The 24,116-nt window shown below is 36.4% G+C and overlaps 1 protein-coding gene across 1 annotated transcript in view; it reads right to left on the reverse strand.

The window, feature by feature from the left end:
- TTN (titin) overlaps positions 1-24,116 on the reverse strand; it is a 238,738-nt gene that overhangs the window by 210,010 nt on the left and 4,612 nt on the right. The window contains 32 exon segments of the mRNA XM_037397744.1: positions 176-436; positions 529-792; positions 1,276-1,536; positions 2,069-2,329; positions 2,429-2,692; positions 2,800-3,072; positions 3,222-3,488; positions 3,763-4,044; positions 4,139-5,829; positions 6,342-6,510; positions 6,615-6,779; positions 6,904-7,127; positions 7,850-8,094; positions 8,671-8,901; positions 9,015-9,220; positions 9,904-10,046; positions 10,744-10,956; positions 11,069-11,129; positions 11,704-11,962; positions 12,451-12,516; positions 12,789-13,070; positions 14,173-14,292; positions 14,404-14,679; positions 16,328-16,465; positions 16,939-17,076; positions 17,909-18,046; positions 19,093-19,212; positions 19,692-19,839; positions 20,065-20,358; positions 22,028-22,272; positions 22,363-22,451; positions 23,215-23,502. Of these exon segments, the coding sequence (XP_037253641.1) occupies positions 176-436; positions 529-792; positions 1,276-1,536; positions 2,069-2,329; positions 2,429-2,692; positions 2,800-3,072; positions 3,222-3,488; positions 3,763-4,044; positions 4,139-5,829; positions 6,342-6,510; positions 6,615-6,779; positions 6,904-7,127; positions 7,850-8,094; positions 8,671-8,901; positions 9,015-9,220; positions 9,904-10,046; positions 10,744-10,956; positions 11,069-11,129; positions 11,704-11,962; positions 12,451-12,516; positions 12,789-13,070; positions 14,173-14,292; positions 14,404-14,679; positions 16,328-16,465; positions 16,939-17,076; positions 17,909-18,046; positions 19,093-19,212; positions 19,692-19,839; positions 20,065-20,358; positions 22,028-22,272; positions 22,363-22,451; positions 23,215-23,502 (8,082 nt within the window).

Consider the following 24,116-nt stretch of genomic DNA (forward strand, 5'->3'; position numbering starts at 1 on the left):
CTAAGAGAGGAGAAAATAAAGACAAAAGAAAAGAAAGGATTTTTCAGAAGTCAATATGTGTGGAAGACTGCAAAAAACCAAGGGTAAAAGGCTATGAAGTGTCAGGTCAAGTTGTTCAATATAAGCTGGTGTAGCAATTTATATAATTACTTTCTTACAAACTGACAATACTTACTTTCCACAAACAGTTTTGCTTTACACTCAATTTGCCCAACAAGAGCTGTGTATTCCCCAGCGTCAGCAGGAGATATGTTATGCAGCATAAGCTTGTGAACTTTCCTTTGAGAGATCATCTTGTATTTTTCACTTTGTTTAAGCTCAACATTTTTGTGGAACCATCGAACTGGTACAGTATCATGGGATACACTCAGTTCAAAGGAGACAACAGCATTTTCCAAAGCAGTCACATCCTTTGGCTTTTTGATAATCTTGACAGCTTGAGGAAAGAAATTAGCAAGATTCAGCAGCGTGTTTGATTTGAATTTCAAACCGCATATTGAAGCAAATATTCAAACCAGATAAACTTACTTTCCACATGAAGTCTGGCATTTGCTCCTATCTTTCCAAGCTTAAAACTATAAACAGACTCATCAGTGACAACACAGTTTTTGATTTTCAGTGTGTGAACAGTTCCTTTCACAGTAATTTCATATTTGTCATTTGATTCAAGTTCAACACCATTTTTGATCCACAAAGCTCCTTTTACATCAGGGTGGGTCAGTTCTACACTGAACACTGCCTCCTGTGTTTCTGTCACCGTCAAGTTCTTTAGTGTCTTCTTTATCTTAACAGCTACAAGAAAACCCAAACAAAACAACTTGGCAAAACAGACCAAAATTAAAAATTATAGTAAATATAATAATCTTAATAAAACTGAATCATGGTGCTTCATTTTAAAATCTAGTATCTATACATTGATTTACACAGTCTCTACCAAAGTGATGTTTGGAACATAAAAAAAGAACATTTACTTGCAGCATCCATGAGAAACTATGGGGTTTTTATTTGATACGTTTACTACACAACTAGCAAAGAGTGTATTTCTACCTGCTAGCCAGTACCTTACATAAAATGTGTTTTTATTAAAATATCATGCTAAATTCCAAATCCAGAGACTCCAAAATACAGTAAGCTTGCTACTTAAGAAAGCACATAATAATATAAAAATACTTCCAAAAAATGAAGCAAAATATGCTTGTATCTTAGGCCTGATCCAAGACACAGTGAATGATGCTGGACTGAGTCTTAAAGACATTGGTTATAAAAAATACTGACCTTCGACCTTCAGTTTGGCAGATGTTTTTGAGCTTGCTATTTCATAGCTATATTCACCCATATCATCCAGTTTTGTGACAGGGATATTGAGCCTTCTCTTTACACCATCAGATTCAGCACGGTACTGATCTGTCATAGGTAATGGTCTACCATTTTTTAGCCACTGACCATCTGATTCAGGATTTGCCACCTCACATTCAAAAACAGCTGCCTGGGACTCAGCCACAGTCAGGTCAGTGAGAGGCTTTGAAATGGCACCACCTGTTGGGAAGCAAGAGCACGTGTTTTTGCTGTGGTTCAACTTTACCCCGTATGGAAATGCAACCATATGAAAAGTACATGCTGGAATTCTTTGCTCTGATTTGGAGCATGCCCATAGACATTCTGAGTTCTGTGAAAAATCAAGACCAGAATGTGACCTGAACATCACAAAAAGATGTTTCTTAATTCTATCCTAGTCATTCTCATTTATTATTTCTATTAGCAGCAGAGGTTTACTGACCACCAAGACAAAACCCTCCTTTTTTACATTAATTACATCAAAAGCATACTACAGCATTCCATACTATGGCTCTGATCTAGCATAACATATTAGCGCTTACTTAAAAGCTTTGTTAAATTCAAATTATACTAATCACAAAATATAAGGGGAAAAGCAAGGAGAACATAGAAAAAAAAGATAAAGACAAAAATGTACAGAAACAGCACAATTGCTACACTTACATAATATAGTACATTGAGCATTGTTTTAAATCACTGTAAAATAAAAATCTTGGACTTTAACCCTACTAACCTGATACTATAAGCTTTCCAGATGTTTTCTTCTCCCCAGCATAAAGTACATATTCTCCTTCATCATCTTTCATCACCTTCATCACTGTCAATTTATGTATTTTGCCATGTGCTTCAATTTTATATTTAGGACCAGCCTTTATCTCTTGGTCTTTGAAATGCCAAATTACATCAATCCCGGAATGGGAGAGCTCTACCTCAAAGCATACATTCTGTGTTTCAGTGCAGGTGATGTCATGAAGACCTCTAATAATCTGAATTTCTATAAAAAGAATACATTACAAATATATTAGTTGTTTCCACAGTTTTGTGTTTAAAGAAATAGTTTCACAAAGAACTCTGCATCTGAAAGGAAACCTACTTTCAACGGTGACATTGCAACTTGTTTCAACTTTGCCAACCATTAGTTTATAATGTCCTTCATCTGATGCATGGGTTCTGGTAAGCACTAGCCTCTGTTTAGTGCCTTTACATACAGCTTGTACACGTTCATCAGGCTTTATCTGATGATCATTTAGGTACCATTTGGAGGAAGACACATCAGGTGCTGAAACTTTGCATTCGAGGACAGCTTTTGTTCCTTCAACTACGTGTATATCTTTTAGAGGCACCACTATTTCCACACCTGTGAAGTTACAAAAATATTCATCGTGAAAAAAACTATGCCTTTAAGGAGTAACTCTAAAGGGCCCAAAAATCAAACACACCTTCAAAATCATGATAACTACTTACTGTACACTGTGATCCGTCCAGTGGTTGACAGTCCAAGATCAGGAACACTAAAAGAGTAAGTTCCACTGTCTTCCTTTGTTGCATCTTCTATCAGCAGCATGTGTGACTGTTTATCCAACACAATGTGAATACGATCACTTGATTGAATTTCGTGACCATCTTTCATCCAGACGCATTCCACATTTTCTAGGGAGACTTTAACTTCAAGTTGTACAATATCTCCCTCACAGACTTTTTGGTCAGTAAGTCCCTGAAGAATAACCATGGGGCGAGCTGTGGAATGAAATTAAGTTAATTCTCATAACAGATAAGCAGAATATTGAAGATTAAGGCAGTATGGGATATAGTGATATAGATGTAATATATGCCATAATATAGAAAATCTGTAACATATAAACAATGTAAGTATTAGAAATGCTTACGCTTCATCTTCAGTTTGCAGTGAGTCCTTTTTCCATCAACAACAAAGCTATACTCTCCTTGGTCATCTTTATTAACATCTTTAATAGTGAGGATTTGACGACCACGGCGGGATGTGATCACATATTTAAGATTAGAAGTGAGTTCAACATCACCATGATACCATTTCCCTTCCACATCTTCTGGGGAAACCTCACATTCAAGTTCACCTGAGAAGGATTCTGGTACTTCAACATCCTCAAGTTCTTTAATAAACTCAACCACAGCACCTACAGGCAAAAATAATTACATTCATAAATCGGCCTGATTAGATACCCCTGATGGAAACATTTCTTATTAAATGAGGCTAAGGAAATTAATGTATCTACAGTGTAACCATTTTACATAAATATATCTCCAAAATTTCATACTGGATTCCAAGATTATGAAAGCAACTTGAACGTTTCTTCATGCATTAGGCATCAGTTTAAATTGTTTTGTTTTTTTCCTGAAGCTGATTTCACTTTAACAGTACTGCATGGCACTGAGCTGTGTGCTTCTTACCTTCAACAGTAAGCTTTGCAGTAGTTTTTATGGATTCATCTTCTACCAATGCACAGCTGTAGTCATCAGCATCAGACATTTCAATTGCTAGTACAGAAAGAAAATGAGCCTTTCTGTCTGAGTGCATCCTGTATTTGTCTCCAGAATGAATCTCAATTCCATCCTTAAACCATTTCACTTTGACAAAGGGTTCTGATGTCTCACATTCAAATGTTGCCATGGAGTCTCTCTCTTTAGCAACAATATCTTGTAACTTCTGGGTGAAGCTGATCAACTGCTTGGCTGCAAAACAATATGCAATGAATCAATAGTGTACTGACCATCTAGACATACACTATGATAGGCACTAGGATAGATGTAAGAGATTTTAAATTACCTTGTACTAACAGGAAAGCATGGCTAGAAGTTTCACCAGCTATATTGACTGCTTTCACCATGATGCTGGCAGAATCATCAGAAGTCACATCTCTGATGACTAATTCACAAACATTATCTTCAGGCCAGTACCAATACATACGATCAGTCCTTTCAATCTGCACACCATTTCTGAACCACTGGCACTCAGGGTCTGGTTTTCCTACTACTCTTACACGGAAGTGTGCATCTGTCCCCTGGGCCACAGTCTGGCTTTGAATTCTTTCAAATATCTTGGGAGCCTCCATGCTTGGACTAAGCTCGACCTTCTCTGGTTTGAATGTTGGAATGGTGATTTTGCCTTCAGGAGGAAGTTCTTTCTTCTCTTCCTCTGGGATTTCTTTGGTCCAGTGAAGAAGTTCTTCTTTAGTCTTTTTTAACATTTCTTCATATGATTCATCTTTTTTGCGAGACTTAAGTTCCACAGCAGTGATGGCTTCATAATAGCCCTCTTCTGTCCTACGCTTGAATTTACTACGCAGCTCTTCAGATTCCTCTGAAAGCTTCTCATGAGTGATTCTTTCAGCCCTTTTCAGTTTCACCACTTCTTTGGTTGTTGCCTCTGCAGGTTTGTCTATCTTCTGTACCTCAAAGAGAAGTTTTCCAGACTCTGTTGCTGCAGGCTCATGTTTGGGTTCAGGAGCACGACGAAGAACAGATCTGAAGTCTTCCCTCTGCTGGATCTCAAGTCTCACCTTATGTTCAATAAAGCCTTCTGGATTCTCTGCAGTGATTTTCACCTCTCCTGTGTCATATGATTTGCAGTCCACAATATCCAGGTAGTAGATTCCATCATAACGGAGTCTAAACCGTTTGCTCTTACGGATGAGCTGTCCATTGAGGTACCAGTTGACCTTAGGTAAAGGATAACCTGTCACACGGCAGCGGAATCGTGCTGTTTCACCTTCCAGAACTCTTGCAGGTTCAGGAACCAAAACAATTTCTGGTTTTTGTTTTTCCTTTTGGTCTACTGCAACTGCTGGAACAGCACCTTCATGGGCCATTCTTTCTAACTCTTCAATTCGCTGGAGTCCCCTTCTGCCTTCTGGCAACTGGGATTCTTCCACCAGGCTTTTCTCATCCTTCACAATCAAAGTAGCAGATGTATGGTCTGTACCATATTTGTTAGTTGCCCTGCAAGTGATCACTCCACTATCTCTGGAATAGGCTACTCCATAGTCCAGGCTACAGTACCCAAACTCATTGATCATGCGGAGTCTGTTAGCTGCTTCCAAGGGTTTGCCATCATGCAACCACTCCACCACCATGGTTGGGTCACCAATTGGTGTAAGCCTGCATTCAAAGTGTGCTGGTCCAAATTGTTTGAGCCTTAAAGATGTGAGCTTCTTCTTAAAAAATGGTTTCTGTTGCTTCTCTTTATCATAGAGATCCCCTTCCTCCCATTGCTCTTGACCATAGCGTAAATGGAGAGGCTCTAACTCCGGTGCTGCAATCTCCTTGGCTTTGTAAGTTCCTTTTGGAATGATTAATCTCCTTTCTGGTTCAGGTTCAGCATGTTCAACTTCAACATTTACTTTGCACCGAGTAGTGTCCCGCCCAGCTTTATTGATAGCAGTGGCAGTATACCATGCAGCATCTTGCCTGGCAGTAGATTCAATTTTAAGGGCAGCCGCCCCTTTGGTTCCCTCAATCCTGAAATATTTAAAAAAAAAACCAAACAAACAAACAAAAAACTTTTTTGCACTTATTTGTCATTCATTTTTTTCCTCCAAAATTAGGTCAAAGCCTCCAAAGGCAAATCTATCTCTACAGGAGTTAGACATGTTTATTCAAGTTTATAAGTGCAGTGCCTAAGAATCAAACAGATAAGGATAATAAAAAACAGTCTTGAATTCAATGGCTGAATTCAAAATCAGAAACGGCTTGATTCCCTAAATCTCTGTTGTAAAAATATTGGCTTTGCAGAATAAAAAATACACAATACAGAAGCTGGAAAGAACTGAGTGAATCCTACAAGATATTTTATATCTCTTAGCCTTGTTGCAATGCAAAAGCTGTTAGTAGCTTCAGTAACCATTGGACTAAAAACTTAGTGAAACACTTCTATGGAAGCAAGGGTAGGGTATCCAGCACACTGTAGGAGGTACTTTGCAGAATAGTGAATATTGACTCATTTACTATATAAACAAAACAAAAATGCTTACTTTATCTTGGGGTATTTATGAGGTACAATGATGTCACTGTTCTTCAGCCATACAATGTCAGGATTAGGGTTACCAGTAGCTTTCACTGCCATTTCCAGTCTAGACCCTTCCTTGACACTAACATTCTTCAGCCTTTCCACGAAGTGTGGTCTAACTAGGTCTTCCTTAGCTGAAAGAGCAAGGGTAAGTTATCACAAAAGGAAATGACGTAACCACAGGTTTTGATAAAAAACACTCCTTGACCTCCTAAAAACCAGCATGCACAGTAGATACCTTCCACAGTCAGTGTCATTGAGACTGAAGCTTTGCCCGCTCTATTCTGAGCAATTACAGCCCACTCCCCAGAGTCATCAGGCATAGCAGGAACAATGATCAATGACTGGGTGCCATCTTCTTTAATCACTATTTTATGAGTGTAGTCATTTACTACTTGTTGACCTGCAGATACACACACACACACAAAAAAAAAAATTCGCACTCAAAATAGTGTTTCAACAAGATGTAAAATGCATATAAGCTTGTTTATTAAGATTATCTGTTGATGAAAATGAAGCTGATGTACCATCATGGAACCAGTATGTCTCTGGCATAGGTCTGCCAACAACTTTTAAGTCAAATCTTGCTGTCTGCCCCTGTGAACATTTAAATGATGTAGGTTTCAGCACAAAAACTGGTTTATATAGTCTCTCTAGTTGTCCTTCATCAGTTTCTTCTAATCTGCGGGCAGGAGAACGAGAAGGAGAACTGCGGGCAGGAGACCGGCTTGGAGATCGTGGAGAAATGGACCTGAAAGGAAAAGATAAGACAAATGTGTATGACAATGTCATATAGCAGTGGGCTGACATGATAAACAGAGTTCAACTTTTACCTTTAGTATAATTTGTTTTAAAGAAGTTAACCAATTTATCTAAGTGACATATTGTGACAAAATTAATTTTTATTTGTAATCCATTTTCTTTAGGCTTTTGCCAGCAATTTGTATAGCTGAATAGCATTAGGATACACCACAGCCAGGGAAATTTTTGGGTTTTGGGTACTGTACAGATATGGGTGTAATCCTCTACATGTTTGTGGAGACACAACACAGTATGTGGCAATGCTGAATTTTTTCTGTCATAGAAATACAGCTATTTCAAGGGTGGGAAATAATAGTTGTACACAGTACTAAAACTCCACCATGCAGATTTTTTTTCCAAAACATGGATATTTCAAGAAATAAATATGTCTACTGAGGTTGTAAATCTGATACTGTGGCTGGATATGCATGTGAATGATGGTACTCTGAGAACTGTATTCCTCATTAAGAAAGAAATTCAGACAGAGTTGGCACATTAATCAATATAAGCCATGAAAACAGCATTTAGAACTTCTCTACAGGTATGCAAACTCCAATAACTTAAGCTGTTTAGCTGCTGTGTAATGAGTTTTTTGACTGTCTATCACAGTAGACTGAAGCCTGGTGAAATTTATGTATTATTGTAGGTAGTAGGTACTGGTGGTCTACCTACCTATATCTTCTCATAACTTCTGGTCCTGGCATATAACCTGGAGTTGCTGTGGGTGCAACTGGCTCAACATAGAGTTTTGCTGAGCAAATGGCATTTCCTTTCATATTACTGGCAAAGACAGTATAAATTCCTTCATCTTCAGGTAAAACAACAGGCAAACGCAGACTGGCACTGCCATCTTGCAGAACTTCCATGCGATAGCGTTCTCCGTGCCTTATGCGCTTACCATCTTTGTACCATGCAATCTGCATGGAAAGAAAACAGTGGAATGCTATGTGAGCTCTCCTAAAGACAAAGATTCAATAATGAACCATGCATACAACATATTACAACTTACTTTTCAGGTGATGCATCATCACAGCCCATGTATATGCCTTAATATTAATGTTTTTACTTGTAATATGTAAGATTAAAGTAACTTGTTTTCACAGTAATCTGAAACATGAGTTTTTGAGCTAGGAACAGATATCAAGTCCACTTTGATGAAGAGCAAAGCAACCTAGACCAGACTTGCTACTGTGTTCCCTACTTTTCTGGGCAAACTTGAAAAAACTCAGAAGCAAGAGCAACTTAACTGGTAAATTTAACCTACTTCTGAACTGGCTAACCAACCTAAGACTTTTCTATTAAAAGACAAAAATAAAATTCATCTTGATATCATAACAAAAGACCGGATTTCCTTAGATCTTTGCTGTTTTCTATGAATGTAGAATGCCTGACAATAAGATAAGGGATTTTTCAAGTAAAGCACCGTAAGTACAAGTAAAGCACAAGTAAAGTTTTTTCTTTAAATAGATTAATGTCATACAGGTTTAGGGTACCTTTGGCAATGGATATCCAGTTGTCTTGCAATGGAAAGTAACTCCTGTTCCTTCAAAGGTTCTGTAATTCTTTAATCTTAAATCAAATCCTGCTTGTATAGCTTCAGATTCAGAAATATCAACCATCATCTCCTCTCCGTCTTCTTCAAGAAGTTCATCCAAGGTGGTCTTAATAATTCTGAGTTCAATTTCCTTGATAAGTCTTTCTTCAAAAGAAGAAATATGGAATTCCTACACAGAAAATCAAGACCATTAGTTCTGTGTGTCAGATAATGAACTTGTAAAGAAGTGATTTATACCGGTAAAATTCAGTGTACAAAATGAGTACAGAGTGGTAGACATACCTCATCTTCTACGAAAGTTCTGACCATCACTGTATCTTTTGCCATTTTCTTCCTAATTAGGGCTTGCTCTTTTTCATATTCTTTTTCAAAGTCACCATATGAAATAGCTGGGGCTACCTCAGCCACTTTAGGTTCCTGTACATATGCAGTCACCTGAGTTTGATACATCATTTCTTGTTGCGATTTTATGTAGGCTTCATAATCAGCTAAGAATTAAGAACATTAATTTTGATAAGGTTTTGTGGGTTTTGCTGGTTTGAATAGAGAAAACAAGTACAAACTTATTTTACAGTTTTTGGTCACTCAAGCAGAGTTTCTGTCTGTTTAGCTAATAGAATACAAACAGCAATAAACTGCAAAACTGATGCCCTCCAATGACCTTTAGAAACAGGTACATTTCACTGTGCTATTTAGGCGTTCTAGTTCTTGAAGTGGAAGCACCTGTAGAAACTATTTTACAGTTTCATCATCATGGCTCTTTCCTGCAAACTTCCATGCATTTTTACAAGGACAACTGGGGGGGGTGGGGGGTGGGGGGAAGCTTTTTTCCTTGTAATAGAACAACCTATTCCTTGATTAACCTCCTTTCCCCACATCATTCTCTGAGTGTCTTCTGTTATGTAGATTGTTACGGACATCAACAGAAAGTTCCTAAAGCTACATACTCTAGCAAAGAATAAAGTCCTTCAAGAACCTGACGTGAAATACTCTGTCTTACAGAAACAGAGCTACCAGAACCCCCTTTATGTTTCTTGAATTGACCAAACTAAGCTGCAAAGAATTTGCAGCACTATTTAAAAACTTTTTCCTATTTTAAAGTTAATTTTAAGAAATATTTTCCCCATTTCTATATATAGATATAATATATAATATTATATATATAATGTACCTTCTTCTAGTAAGGAGACCGTTGCAGAAGCTTCTCCATGTTTATTACGAACAACAATAGTGTATTCTCCGGCATCATCGGCAAAAGTCATGGAAATTTCAAGTTTGCATTCCCCGGTTTCTCTTTTGTAACTTACTTTGTATCTATAGAAAACATACAAGTACAAGTTCTCTGTAACTCTGATGAACAGACTTTTTAGTGAATCTGCTTTTAGTTATACAGTTCATCTGAATAACCCCTGACTTGCACAAGGACAAAAAAAGAGAAACTTTTGCAGGCAATTCTCACTAAATGAATCTGAGGAATATCATAGGAAAAGTAACCACACTGAAACTGGAATACACATCTACTTCCTTTCTGTTGTGACTGAAATAAATGGGATGCAAACAGCACTACTGAAATATCAGAGATCTAGTTATCAGAAAAGTAAAATGTTATGTGCTGTATGCAGTTTGTCCTAATATAGGTCATTATAGCATGATGTTTTCCAAGAATGTTATTAATGTGGGATATTTTTTTTCTCTGCTAGAAAGCATGTCTCTTTCTATTTGCATAGACAGTATAAAACAAATACAAAACTTCCCAATTTGTTTTTAAGGATATGTAGCATTTCTTGTTTTACAGTCTTTTGAATATTTATATTTTAAAGCTCTTTAGCCCACTAAACTTTCACATTAAGACATGATCCTATGATTTTTCCATTTAAAACCTAAAAATTCACAGAAATCAGTGATGTTATTAGGCTCGGCATCAGTGAGGGAATCAAAATTACGGTACTGTCAATTACATATTCATTTAAAATTATGTTTATATAGTTTGTGTGTATTGCATTCAAAGTACCTGTAGCCAGTCGTTAGAGGAACTCCACCTTTTTTCCAGTAGACATGTGGCTTTGGGTTGCCCCCTACCTGGCATTCAAAAATAATGCTCCCACCTTCAATTAATTTATGTACTATGGGTTTTCTTATGAAGAAAGGAGGTATGGGTTCTCCCGATACTTCCTCTGCTGCAGCAGAGACATCTTCCATTACAACATCCTTTGTCTCCACATAGCTGAAATAAAATTCCAGTACAGGTAAGTGAGCTGATGCGGAAGCTCTCATAAACAGAGTGCAAGAAACTAATGACCACAGTAGGAGCAATCTGTTTAGGAAAGTAACTTTACCGTTTCTCTTCTCTAACAGCCTTCTCAGAAATGGTTTCTCGAGTTTCAATCTCTTCTGAAACTGCAAAGCAAATATGATACAATGGATTTTAAAATACTTATTATTGCTTAAGCAACAAATTTAGTTGACAGAAAGAGAGAGAAGGTTAAGTAGTTAGTTGGCTCAGAGGTCCAGGTACTTCCACCTGGGAAAAAAAAGAGTCTCCATCAGCCTGTAACTGGCCTTTTTCTCATATTTTTACAACCCTGTTACCTAACACCCCTGGAGTACAATTCAAGTCATATGTTCTACTTGGCAGCTGACAAAATGTCTAAGTCACATTACAAGAAATACGCAGTTAACAAAAGCATAATCTTCCAACAGTGACAAGAAGAAATGGCCTCAAGTTGCACTAGTGGAGGTTTAGATTGGATATTAGCAAAAATTTCTCCTCTGAAGGAGTTGTCAAGCATTGGAACAGGCTGTCCAGGGAAGTGGTTGTGTCACCATCCTGAAAGTATTTAAAAAACATTTAGATGTGGCACTTAGGGACACAGTTTAGCGGTGGACTTGGCAGTGTTGGGTTAACAGTTAGACTCAATCTTAAAGGTCTTTTCAAACCTAAATGATTCTATGATTCTATAAATACGCTTACCTTTCACATATAAGTGGCAAGATGTGCTGACGCTCCCAGCCTTATTGGTAGCAGTGCAGGTAAATCTTCCACTGTCTTCTGCAAAGGCTTCACGAATCATAAGGCGAGCAAGCCCTGCTTTGAAAGTGATCTGGAAGTCCATTGAGCTCTCAATCTTGTAGTCTTCCCTGTACCACGTCACAATAGGCTGAGGATGACCAGAGATATGGCACTCCAGAGTGACAGATTCACCTTCAGTCACAGTCTTATTTTTGAGGCCCTGTATGACAAAAGATAAGTACCACAGTCAGTATATATTTTCACTACTAAAAAGACATTTAAATAAATAAAATCTATTTGAATGGAAAACAATGTCTACTTCAAAACAGTGTTCTGTTCAGTAGTGTATTCAGGAAAAGAGGTATTTTCCAAAGGGAAGTATTTGAAACTGGATTTGGGATCTCTGAACATTTACTGTTATTAACAAGAAAATGAAAAGGAAGGTTGATGTTTATATAGATCATGGTGACAAATTGTTTCACTGCAGCAAAGGTCAACCTACTATAAGATAATTGTGAAGAATCACCTCCATAACAGACATTCAGAATAGTTCATATAAGAGATAAATTGTATGGCTTATTAAGTCTAATACAGAAATTAAAAGATTAAAGAAAGCCAAATTTTCATGGCCAGGTTTTCAAAGATAAAAAAATACCAAATGGGTAAAAACATAGTGTAACTCCCTTAATCTACATACAAATTACTTACTGAGACTAAGGTGGGTGGAGTAGCTGGGATTTCTGCAGGCACAGGAACTCTGGCAGTTTCTGTCACCTAGATCATTAAAGCACAGTTAATAAATACCTAACAAAGCCAAGGACATAAACAGCATAATTTAGATATGAAATTATATAAAGAGAACTTTTTGCTTGTGATAGGTAAATATTAGATCCTTAGAAGGATTTGTGTAAAACAAAAAAGATATAAAAGTCAGCAGAATGGTGTAAAAGTGGAAAACTGCAAGGAGGAAACGGCAAACAAGTGAGGCTGTGCTGTTCTTAAGGCAAAAGTCAGTCAAAGTGATGGAAATTTGCTTAATAACATACCTTTGCTTCACCCTCTTTCCGCAACACCAAGTGTTCTTCCCTCACTGCTTCACCTTTAATGCTTATACCTGCCTCTTTTTTAGTCTCAACATCATAGCGACTTTTATAGGTCTCAGCAGCCTCTCCAAAGGGAAATTGTGGAGGGACAACTGGTTCTGCTTTTATCCTGACTTCATGTGGCTTTAGCTGAGGTGGTTTCACAGGCTTGGTTATCTTTTGCACAGCAGAAGTAGCTGATAACTCTTTTTCCAGAGTAGCCATGGCAGATCCAGCTATTGAAACCTAGGGAACAGACAAGAAAGAGTTACATCTTTGTTCTCTTGTTTTCAAAGACGACAGTATAACTCTTGAGCAAACTGCACATACACTGGTTGCTTCCTCAGTTACTTATTTGTTGACAGTGAAAAAGCTATATATATATATAAATGAAATCTCGTTTTAGACTGCAGTAGTAGAATCCCAGAGATATAATACCCTTGTATTATTTTTGCTGTGTCAAACATTCAGATATTTTCTCTTTCTGTACTTCAGAATTTGATCTTGAAATGGTCAAGAAGCTATTAAGTGCAACATGAGAAATGTCCTCTAAATTTGTTGACTTGAGACCTTAGCTTTCCATTTAATGAGTCTGATACTGCAATAAACAATACTGCTAATTACATAACTGTCAGTGATTAAAATAACTGAAGAGATTTCAAAATTTTATTCTAGGCGTAATAACTTTGGAAAACGTACATAAATCTTTAAATAAAAATATTTTAGGTAATTTTTATAGTGTTTAATTATGTTTGATGGAAAAATAATTTCATTTTTAAAGTCCAGGTGAAAAGGAAAAGTATGCTTTCTCATTCAGAAAAAAAATAATTAAATGAGAACTTTTGCTATTATGTGAAGGAGTCGAACAGAAGTATAGAAGAAATAACATTAAAAATGAATGGTGTCATATGCAGTCTGGATTTTTTTTATTTCAAAGATTAGTTTGGTGTGTAGTAATCAGCAAGGAAGAACAAAGCACTATTTCCAATGTTCTAGTGAACTGATTCACTTAAGATTGAAGAGGGGTATTTCTGCTCTTTAAAAAACATAAAGCTGCAAGAAAAATATTTGTGTTTTCAGTGTATAACATGCAGTATTGAAGCTGCATCCTTAAACAGATGATAAGCTTGCTTAAATAACTAATAATTATAAATCACATTTCAGCAGTTTATGTACAGCATTTCTTTTTATTAGTGAAAGAAGCTAATGAAAACAATTGTAGAGCACTTACATTCTTCTTGAGAAAGCACCATACCGGAGTGGGAGAAAAAGCCAAATGGAATGGGTGACCTACTGGTTATTATAAATGAGCATGCTGTTCTTCTTGGATACAGTTTTCACTTCTTACCTCATATGTATGATCTGGTTTAGGAACAGCAATTTTGGAGACTGTGAAGTGAGGACTTGCTGTGCGGGGTCGTGGGTGTTCAACATGAATTGTTTTCTCAGTTTCTGTGGCTCTTTTTATCTACACAAAGCAATGAAAAAATGTTGAGAATGTGATGCTGCTCTCCAAACTGAAATAGATTTCACTGGGGCATAGGGTCTGGAAAAGAATCCAATGTAAACTGAGTCTAACCTCTGTTGATACATGAACTTCCTTCTTCTCAGCAGCTGAGATGTGTTTCTCAGGAGGAACATAGACAGTTTTAACTTCTTTAGTGACAACATGACGTTCTGCTGGGGCCTCAGCAATGTGCTCCGTTACAGCATGCCCTTTATAGCCATATTCCAAAGTTTTCTGCTTTACATAAGCTTCACCTGCTTGTTCTGGCTCCCAGGGTGATCGAACACGTGCCTGATCAACTGCTGCAACCACTGTAGCTACAGCTTCAGCCTTTTTTCCAGCTTCAATCTACAGATAACGTTGGCAGAATTTAAATATTCACCACTATACTAAAGGCTTGCATATATGGCAAATACTTATAAATATAATGCTCAGTAAAGCATATTCCAGACAATGACAGAATGCATAGATATGCAAAAGTAATAATGTAAACATCAAATGTGTTCACCCATAAATACACTTCAGAGTCAGTGAATTCAAACATAGACATAGTTTTTCTAAGCTCTATCTATGCATATTGAGAACACATCTGTGCTTGTGTGCTTTATACATTTCAATATTTGCATGCATGCCCACTTTTAATACTTTATGTTCACATTTATGGCTACTTGTCTAAGAGTACAGCAGGTGTGTAAATGTGCACATAATTTTAAAACTCAGTATGCTCATCAGTTCCATATAGCTGTTAGATGCTACTAAAAATTCAGAGAATGTCAGGCATCTGATGTGAATGTATTTACTAAGGAATATACACATAAAAATTTTAACACAGGCATATCTGTTAATTCAGTGTTAATCTATTTGAAATTATTTTACAAAAGAAGGAAAACATCTTTCTGAGAAAATGGAAATAATGTATTTGTATCAGGACTTATATTCGTTTCTAATAACTGATAAATACTGTCAGTTTCTATGTCATCAGGGTCCAAATTTCTGCCCAGTCAGCCAACAGCAAGTAATTGGATGATTACTACTAGTGTTTATTATTACTGTCATAATTGATCTGGATGCAGCAACTGAGCATATGAAATATATGCCTTGTAGATGGGAAAAAACCTAATAGACAATTTTATGCTGATTGTAAAATCATTATCACCTTAAATAAAAATAACCTAAGAGAGGTCAAACTGTGATTATTTACAGAGATTTTGTTTTATTAGTAGTGTTTAAGTAACAGGGACATTTTATTCAGTTATAATTGCTGATTTCAAAATCAGTTTATACCAACCTGAACCTAAATTTACATCATCTAACAAGTAACTAATCTCTTAGCAGTCTGACTCCTCTGAGTTTTATATGCTATGCTCTTTTAATTAACTTTTATAAAAGTATTTTATGAATGTACCATACTGTTTCTAACAACGTAGATAAATAGACTTTAAATAAAAAGCTGTTGGCAGCTATGCTATTCTTCTACACAAGGGAGTTCCTGGTTGTATGATAATAGAAAAGCTTTTCTACTGTGGGAGTCCTACTGGAAAAAAAGCAGTGCCTGATTTTCAAAAGTAATAAACTGGACATTAAAGTATGTATTGCACAAAGAACAATACAATTCAAACCTTAATAGAAAGAGGTTGTTTCATCTGACTAGCATAAAATCGCAAGGAATCATCTTCCAGAAAAAAAGATTGCAGAGTCAAAAATTTGAACAAGTAAATATGACTTGAAAGTCATTTGTAGGGAGTGGGCTTTCACCAAGAAATCCAAGTGTAGTCTTAAAAGTGGCATTTCCTAACAGAATGAGATATAAACCTCTTTGTCACTAGAAATTTAAACACACTGACTCTGTTGCTTGACAGTCATCCCACTTAATGGCTATGTTATCAGGAATTAATTTGAGGGCATTCTATTGTACCCAAGTAACTCTTAAAAGGTGAGGTTTGCAGGTAAAACAATTTGTAACAGCATATTTCACATCCGCAACAGCTATATTCACCTGATCATAACCCAGATGAATTTGTTCTTGCTTGGCTGTAATTTCTTCTCTAGTTCTGGACACTGTGACTGGTGCTTTAGTTTTATCAGTGGCAATTATTTTCGGAGCTACAGTAGTTTTCTTAGCTTCCTTTTTAATCTGATCATTATAGAGGAAATACAAGTTTCAGTTATGTATGGTCTTGAAAGATAGTTGGACAATGGAAAAGCATTTTGGTATGGGAACAGGGAAGGAGAATTAAGGGGTTAGATCCTTCTGCATGGCACACAGCTCTGTATTATATGTATATGGATAAGTATTGTTACACCCTGACACCTATTTAAATAAAAGTAATGATTTTTTAAAAAAAGTTAAAATGCATTTCAGGAGTCAGCTCATTTCAAAGGTCAGTCAGAAGAGAAAAATGGGCATCCTATTAATCAAAACAGTTAGGAAAGAAAGACAGAGGTGGAATTATATAGCCTAATTAACAGTAGTTCTAAAAACTTGTAAGTGGAATAAATCTTAGAAAAAATGAGCTGGAAATGTATAGTTAGTATTTTTTGAGGGACACAAGGTTTGTAAAGAAGAGAGGACAAAAACCCAAATACAGTTGTAATAGTGCTATTCACCTTTTCATGGGTTATGCTCACTTGCTCTTGTTTGGTAGCAATTCCTTCTTTACTTTTCGACATTATGACCAGTGGTTTAGGTTTATCAGTGGTAATCACTACCTTAGGTACAGAAGGTTTCATATCTTCCTTTCTTATCTAGTTTTTATGGTAAAGAAAAATAATAGTAATCAATTATGCCTGTTGTCAAAATTACACAGCTTTTTGGGAAAGTGAGATAAGGTTTCAGAATGTATATCAATAAGAGAAATGGCATATCACCTGAGAAATTGAATAATTCCTTTCTAGAGACCATGTTATAGCCTGATATCTTAAGTCATATTTTATATGCTAGTTGAACAAAGTGCATTTAAAGTTATTAACATATCACATTAATCCATGTGTGAATTAGAGAAGAATCTTCCCACTTCCTAGTTAATTGTGATATATCATTGGTATGTTTTGTAGAAATTGTTTGCATAAAAATTAGTATTACTGACTTCATATTTACTGCCATCAGTAGATGGAACTATTTAATCAGTTACTCCAACAAACAATGGTTCCACAATATGGTCCAGCAGATTGCATTCAGTCCTCACACAAATATGAACTTCATAAAATCAAACTCCACATGTAAGTATACCATGAGAGATAACCTTTACAATTTATCTTCAGAAATCTACCTTCAGACAAAGGTCATTAAGCATCAGATGAAATTATGACTACCCTGGCAATAAAACCCGTAAAGCTCAAAGGATCTGTAGGAAGGGCAGCGGCGCTCTTCCTCTGTAGACAGAGCTGCTACAATGTTAATAGAACTGGACCTTCAATGCTGGGTCTGTATCTGGAATACCTTGCTTTACAATTTTTTCATTTTGTAATCGCTTCATAAGGAAGCAGAACAAAGATACATAGCACATTTGATGAAGAATGACATTTTATAAACTTCTTAGAATATAACAGTGAGTTAAACATTGTAACATTTATTTACCTTTTCATGAGCAATGTGCACTTGCTCACGTCTGGTAGATATTTCTTCTCTAGCTCTTGATATTCTTTCTTGTTCTTTGGCTTTATCTGTGGCAATTATTACTGTGGGTACTGGAGTTTTGTCTGGTTCTTTTCTTATCTGGATGTTTATAAAAACAAGTTTAAATGACATATTATTTAAAAATATAAGGTAAGTGATTTTTGATACATTTGGAAAAGAGGATACAAACAAAGAGGAAAAACATCAAACTGGATTTCAAAATTATCTAGTCTGGAAACAATAACAACAACACAGACATTTACAAAACATATATACATTTAGCATATAAATATTTAGCAAATAAAATATAAACAAACATTCCACAAATGTTTGCTTTGCTACTGAAAGCAGTAATAAAAAAAAAAAAAATCTGATCAGAGAAAAACTGTCCTGCACCCTAATCAGTTTGAGAATGTGTAGGATATTAAAAACAAGTTTTAGGTAACATTCACATTGCCGAGAAGTTCAGATGTAATCTGCACATAAACAGGCAATTTTTTGCCAAGGTGGATTTCAGTTTCTCAGTACTTTAAAGATAGGTTATGCCTTGTTCCTCATGCATTTCAGCTAGAATGCAAATGTAACATTTCTTTACAAAAGCTGGCCTTCCATGAAATCACATTTGTCTGATAAAACACATGCTAAAATAATCTGACTTCCAATCACTCATCAGTATTTTCAAAATTTATTTCAATGCAGAATGAGTTTTTCCTCCTTTTTCTGACCGATTGTGCTGCCAACAAACAAAGCAGGCTACAAATTGAAAGCTTAGAAGGAAAATCAGAACAACAACAAAAAAGGAAAATGTAAGAGTAATTTCCTCCATGTTAATTCTTTAAATGATTGAGAATAGTATCTAGTAAATCACCATACAATATATAAAAAATACTTTTATAAGTGAATGTTTTGCAAGTTTATCACATTCTTAGGTATTAAGAATGGAAGTGAAATAAAAAAGGAAAGACAGTCATCAAGGACAGATAGGAGAATGACAGCAACGTCAACTAGAAGAGTGAATATATATAAAAGGAGAAAATAATATTATAAAAATTCACTTCTCTTGTTCATAGGCTTGTCTTTTTGATGAGATAATAGATTTTTTAACAAGGTCAGGTATGACAATTATTGATAACATCTGTATTCACCTTTTCATGAGAGATGTGCCTTTGTTCTTGTGAAGTAACAATTTCTTCTCTAGTTCTTGACATTACTGTTTGTTTTGTGGCTTTATCACTGGTAACTACTACCGTTGCCTCCTTTCTCATCTGATTTTTATAGCAACAAACAAAAACCCAGTCTTAGAATTTATTTTAGCAGACTGATTATCAAAAGAAGAGGAGAAGGAAAAATGGGAGAGGAATAAGTGTGAAGGAAAAATACTAAGGGAGAATTAAGTTATTCTTAGTGAGAAAATTATAAATGAGATATTATAGGAAAAACTTTATCAGTGTAAGAGTAATGTTAGAGAATAAATGACAAGGGAGAATACAGGATCACTTTCATAGAAGGCATTCTTAAACTTAAAAACAGTTTAAGAATAATTAGCTCAGTCCTGCTATGATGGAAAGCAATGGAATAAGTGATCCACAAGCATCCCTATCCAGTCCAGATGCTCTATACGAGTATGCATGCTTTTGTGGTGCACTGGATAATATGTTAATTCCTCACAGTGAATCATGCCTTGTTTGCATGTTGGATGAAGGGATAAAGGGGAAATCATAGAATGTCTGTGCTCTATTTCTACCTGCTCTTGAACAGGCTGAACGTGGACTGCAGTCATTGCTGTCCTTTTAGCAGTTTGCTCTACAACACCTGGAGCTGGTTCTCTCACCATGGCTTGATCCACAGCAGCAACAACTGTAGCAACAGCTGCTGTTTTTTCACTGTCCTTTCTCACCTATATCAGTCACATCAAAAGACATTTTTTTCATGTTTTGTATACATTCAGAATCACAAAACCAGCACAGAGACAGAACGTTGCAAAGAAGCATTTCAATATTTACAGAACTCTCTCAACAGCAGATACACACACATTTTTATACACAGCCTCTCAGACTTTATTTAGCAGTGGTGAGTCCACACATAAAGCAAAACCAACGCACTTTCCAAAAATAGACTTTACCTCTCTAGCACCAGCTGCATCCTCACCAGCAGTAGCACCACTAATGGTAACTTGTTCTTGGACCCCATATCTGCCCTCCCATCTTTCTTCAGTTCTTATTTGGGTAGCACTTGTAGATACTCTTGTTTCCTTCATCTGGGCTTCTGTGGTTGCAGCATATCCTTCCTGCTTCCAAGGAGGAAGGACTTCGGCCCCAGCTGTTGTCACTACATGTGTTTTACGGATTGGAGATGGAGATTTCACTGGTCTAATAGGTGAGGTGGAGATTCTTCCAGCAGGAGAAACAGACCTAAAGAAAAAATAAAGTATTAATATAATTTATGTAGTGTCGTACCATGACAACTATACAAACAATTTCAGCCTGAACTTGAATTCACTCCCAATTTAAGGTATCTTCAGTACTTTGTAGTTTGATTTGTAAAAGGTTTTTGAGGTGTTCTACTTGTAAATTACACTTACCTGTTTTAAACATTATGCCTAATGTGTGTTTGTGTCATACACATAACTGTAACACATCTTTGTACTATCTTAGTTAGAATTGAAACAAGAAATAAGGGTAAATGTCAAAGGGCATTTCACTCAAGCACATACATTTACAATATAAAAATTCATCATTAGTTTCCATTTGCTCTATCTTAATTCTCCTAATAGGAGTAATATAAAAGGCTTACAGGCTGTGAGTATTACATATTATATTTGAGTCTGGTCCCTGCAGAAAGACAAAATTAGTGAAACTGCTCTTTGTGAAAGTATCATGTGGCAGCCACCTTGCAACAGCATAACTGTATCTACTGCTGCACCACATCTCATTGCCATGTGTCATCCACACCTGTCTTAGGACTCCAGGCAAAGTTCTGATCAGGGCCTATAATTTTTCCCATACTTACATTTACAAATCTCACCCATAATAATTGGCAGCAACTTGGAAAGTATGTATTTTTTTTTATTGTATAGAAAACACAACATTTTCTAAATTTTGATATTCCAAAAATTCAATCCCAATCCTAGCTGATCATTTTAAAGTATTTTTCAAAATGCTTTAACAGGCTTTCTAACTTGGATTTTCTTTGAGTAATATTTTTATTCTGTATTTCCCACAGAGCATTAACAAATTGCAGCAGTAGGGGGCAGCAACATCATATTAATTTTTTAGATTTATTTTCTAATGGGTTGTAGGTCTTGAAGTGGTTTGACTAGCAGGGGAGTACAAACTTCTAGTTCCACATACACTCTAGATGGCACTATTGAAATACTCTTTCAACTATGTAGTTTGTTAGTTATTGCTAGTTACTACCAATCAATTTCTTCTGGTGCTTGTAAGTTAGTCTTAATGGGGCAAAACTCACCATCATACCTAGCTGTGGCAATTTACACGGGACTCTTCTGAGCACTCAGCTTGGAGACATTCCTTCCTTGACACTGGTGCTTCACAATGCCGAAACTTCAGGACATCCAAAGCAGTTTTCTTTTTACCTGCCTCTCAGCACAGACCTCCTGGGGTCTCCCAGACCAAGAGCCCTGCTCTTCAGATCACTCACTTTCCCTCTCAAGACTCTATGCAATGGAGCTAAACTTCATTTTTTGATAACCACATTTACCTTGCCTACCTTCAAAACATTATTTCTGGAGTCATTACCAGCACACACACAGAACATGCTTTCACATTTTTTTACACTTCCTTCCATTCTGTTTGCCACTCACCAGAGTGTCATTGCTCTTTTTTCCTCTGCTTGTCTAAAATAATCCATTTTCTTCCATATGGAATAGAAAATTTAAATGAGGCATGCACCTTCACAACAGTGGCAAATACAGCAGCACATTATAGTTCACCATCAGAGTAAACTCCATCAGTATAAAGTCAGGGCATTTTTCCATTTTATACCATGCTCTCATCCTACAGCATTACTGCTATATGTGAAACTGATTCAAAAAGCAGTTGTTTGAAATAATAAGCTTACCTTACTGGTGAGGGTGTTGGTGCTCTGACATGTCTTACAGGTGATGGTGATTGTCTGACAGGTGATGGTGATTGTTGTCGTGCCATTTGTGCTTTTGCAGCAATTATCGGTGGGGTCGGTGATTTTGATGTAGGTCTAGGAGGCATTCGTGGAGGCGCTTTGTGTGGGAGCTGGTGGGCTGTCACACCTTCTATGACCATTTCAACACTTGTAAGCGATCTGGCATCAAAGTGGGCTTCAGTCTTCTACAACAAAATCAAGAAAACACGTCTGGGATACTGTAGAAGTAACGATCCACATTTTAGCCTTACCTACTTTGTTTTTGAAAAATATACCTTTTCAATTCTGGCTTGTCTTGTTTGTGAAATCTGAGCAGTCGAAACAATTGTTTTTGTCTTTTTAGCAGGAACGGCTTCTTCCTCACCTTTTGGAAGAGAAAACATAGTCAGGAGAATTGCTTATGGCATAAAAAGTAAGCAGCTGCAGAAATAAACGAATGGTCAATTCCAATTATATACAAGTTTATATTAACAACAGAGAAAAAATTAAGCAAACATTTCTTTTTCCTCCATTATCTATAGACAGATAATTGTGAAAACAGTTTAAATAATATTTTTGCATTACTATGTCATTAGGAAAACAAAAACCAACCAAATCAAACCAAAACACATTTATTGTAGTTTATTCAGAATCAGTCCTGGATCTAAAATGACTACACAGTCTGGAAGGCTGACTGACATGAAATCCAAGGAAGATTGCTCTGGGTAGAATGATTCACTCTACAATTCTCTATCTAAGACTGTCTTCAACCTTACCAGGCTCATTTACAAGACCATGTACAGTAAAGCAGTCTAATATATCTATTCCATCAAAGCCAGCTTACAAGTACAAGTTGAGAAACCTACAGAACAAAATGAGAACATCTAAAAGGAACCCCCCCACTTTCTTCTGTCTACTGTATCCTGAGTTTAAAGAGACCCATTCTGGACAAAAGGTCCTTTTCAGTTCTCAGACAAAAATCTCTGGCAAATTTTATCAAAGACACTACTTTTTCACAGCAAGTTCATAACTGTTGATAAAGAAGTTACAAATGAACTTATTGATGTAACTTCGATGAAGTGGTGTGTATACCATTACAACAATGAATGCTCTGTTGTTTTCATGGCTTGTAACCTCAAATCTGTTACCTTGAATTAGCAATTCAGCTGTTGAAGTAGCACGTCCCACATTATTTGTGGCATTTACTGAATAAGTACCGGAGTCTTCAGGATATGCTTCTGCAATTATTAAGCTGTAAAGGTCTCCTTCTCGTAAAATTTGAAAATCGGGGGAGCTTTGGATTTCTACTCCATCCCGATAGAACTTCACCACAGGTGTAGGGATTCCAGTCACTCTCACGTCAAGTCGAACTTGACTTCCCTGCCTTGCAGTCATGCTCTGTAGTCGTTGTGAGAAGTTTGGTGGTGCTGTTCCAGCTGCAGTTTTATTGAAGAAATAAACAGAAAACCAACAACGTCTATTAAAAAAAGCTGTAAGGGCTAGATATTTTCATTACTAGGAGTGCACAACATCTCTTTCTCCTTCACATGCTACTGACACACGACACTACCTTCTCAAATATTCAAAATATTAACAGTTGATTTGCCAAAATGCAAGCACCCTCAACTTTTCTCATGTGCTTAAAATTTCTGATTGCAAAGCCAATAATTGCAGACGTTCTAGAATTAGAGATAGGTTGATTACAACCATAGGTAGTAAATGAAAGTCTCTTGAGCATGCCCCTTTATGTTAGTGATTGTATTAAGTATAATTTATATCATTAAATATCATTAAAGGCTCCATCCTGCAGAACTTTATCCTTTCTTTTATGTGTAGTTTGAATGTAGCCAGTGTGACAGACCACATGAGCAGAAGTATATCGGGTTAAGCCAGAAGTTTGTAATTGTGATTAGGATTTTATAAGATCAAGATTAAACTCTATGCAGTTAAGCTGTAAAGGACACTGTTAGAAATTACTGGTGAGAATATATGCTGAATTCTAGACTGCTTTAGGGAAAGGAATTTGGTTTGCTATTTCTTTGCTGATCAC

This window comes from Falco rusticolus, chromosome 8 (assembly GCF_015220075.1).
Source record: "Falco rusticolus isolate bFalRus1 chromosome 8, bFalRus1.pri, whole genome shotgun sequence".
Classification (NCBI taxonomy): domain Eukaryota; kingdom Metazoa; phylum Chordata; class Aves; order Falconiformes; family Falconidae; genus Falco; species Falco rusticolus.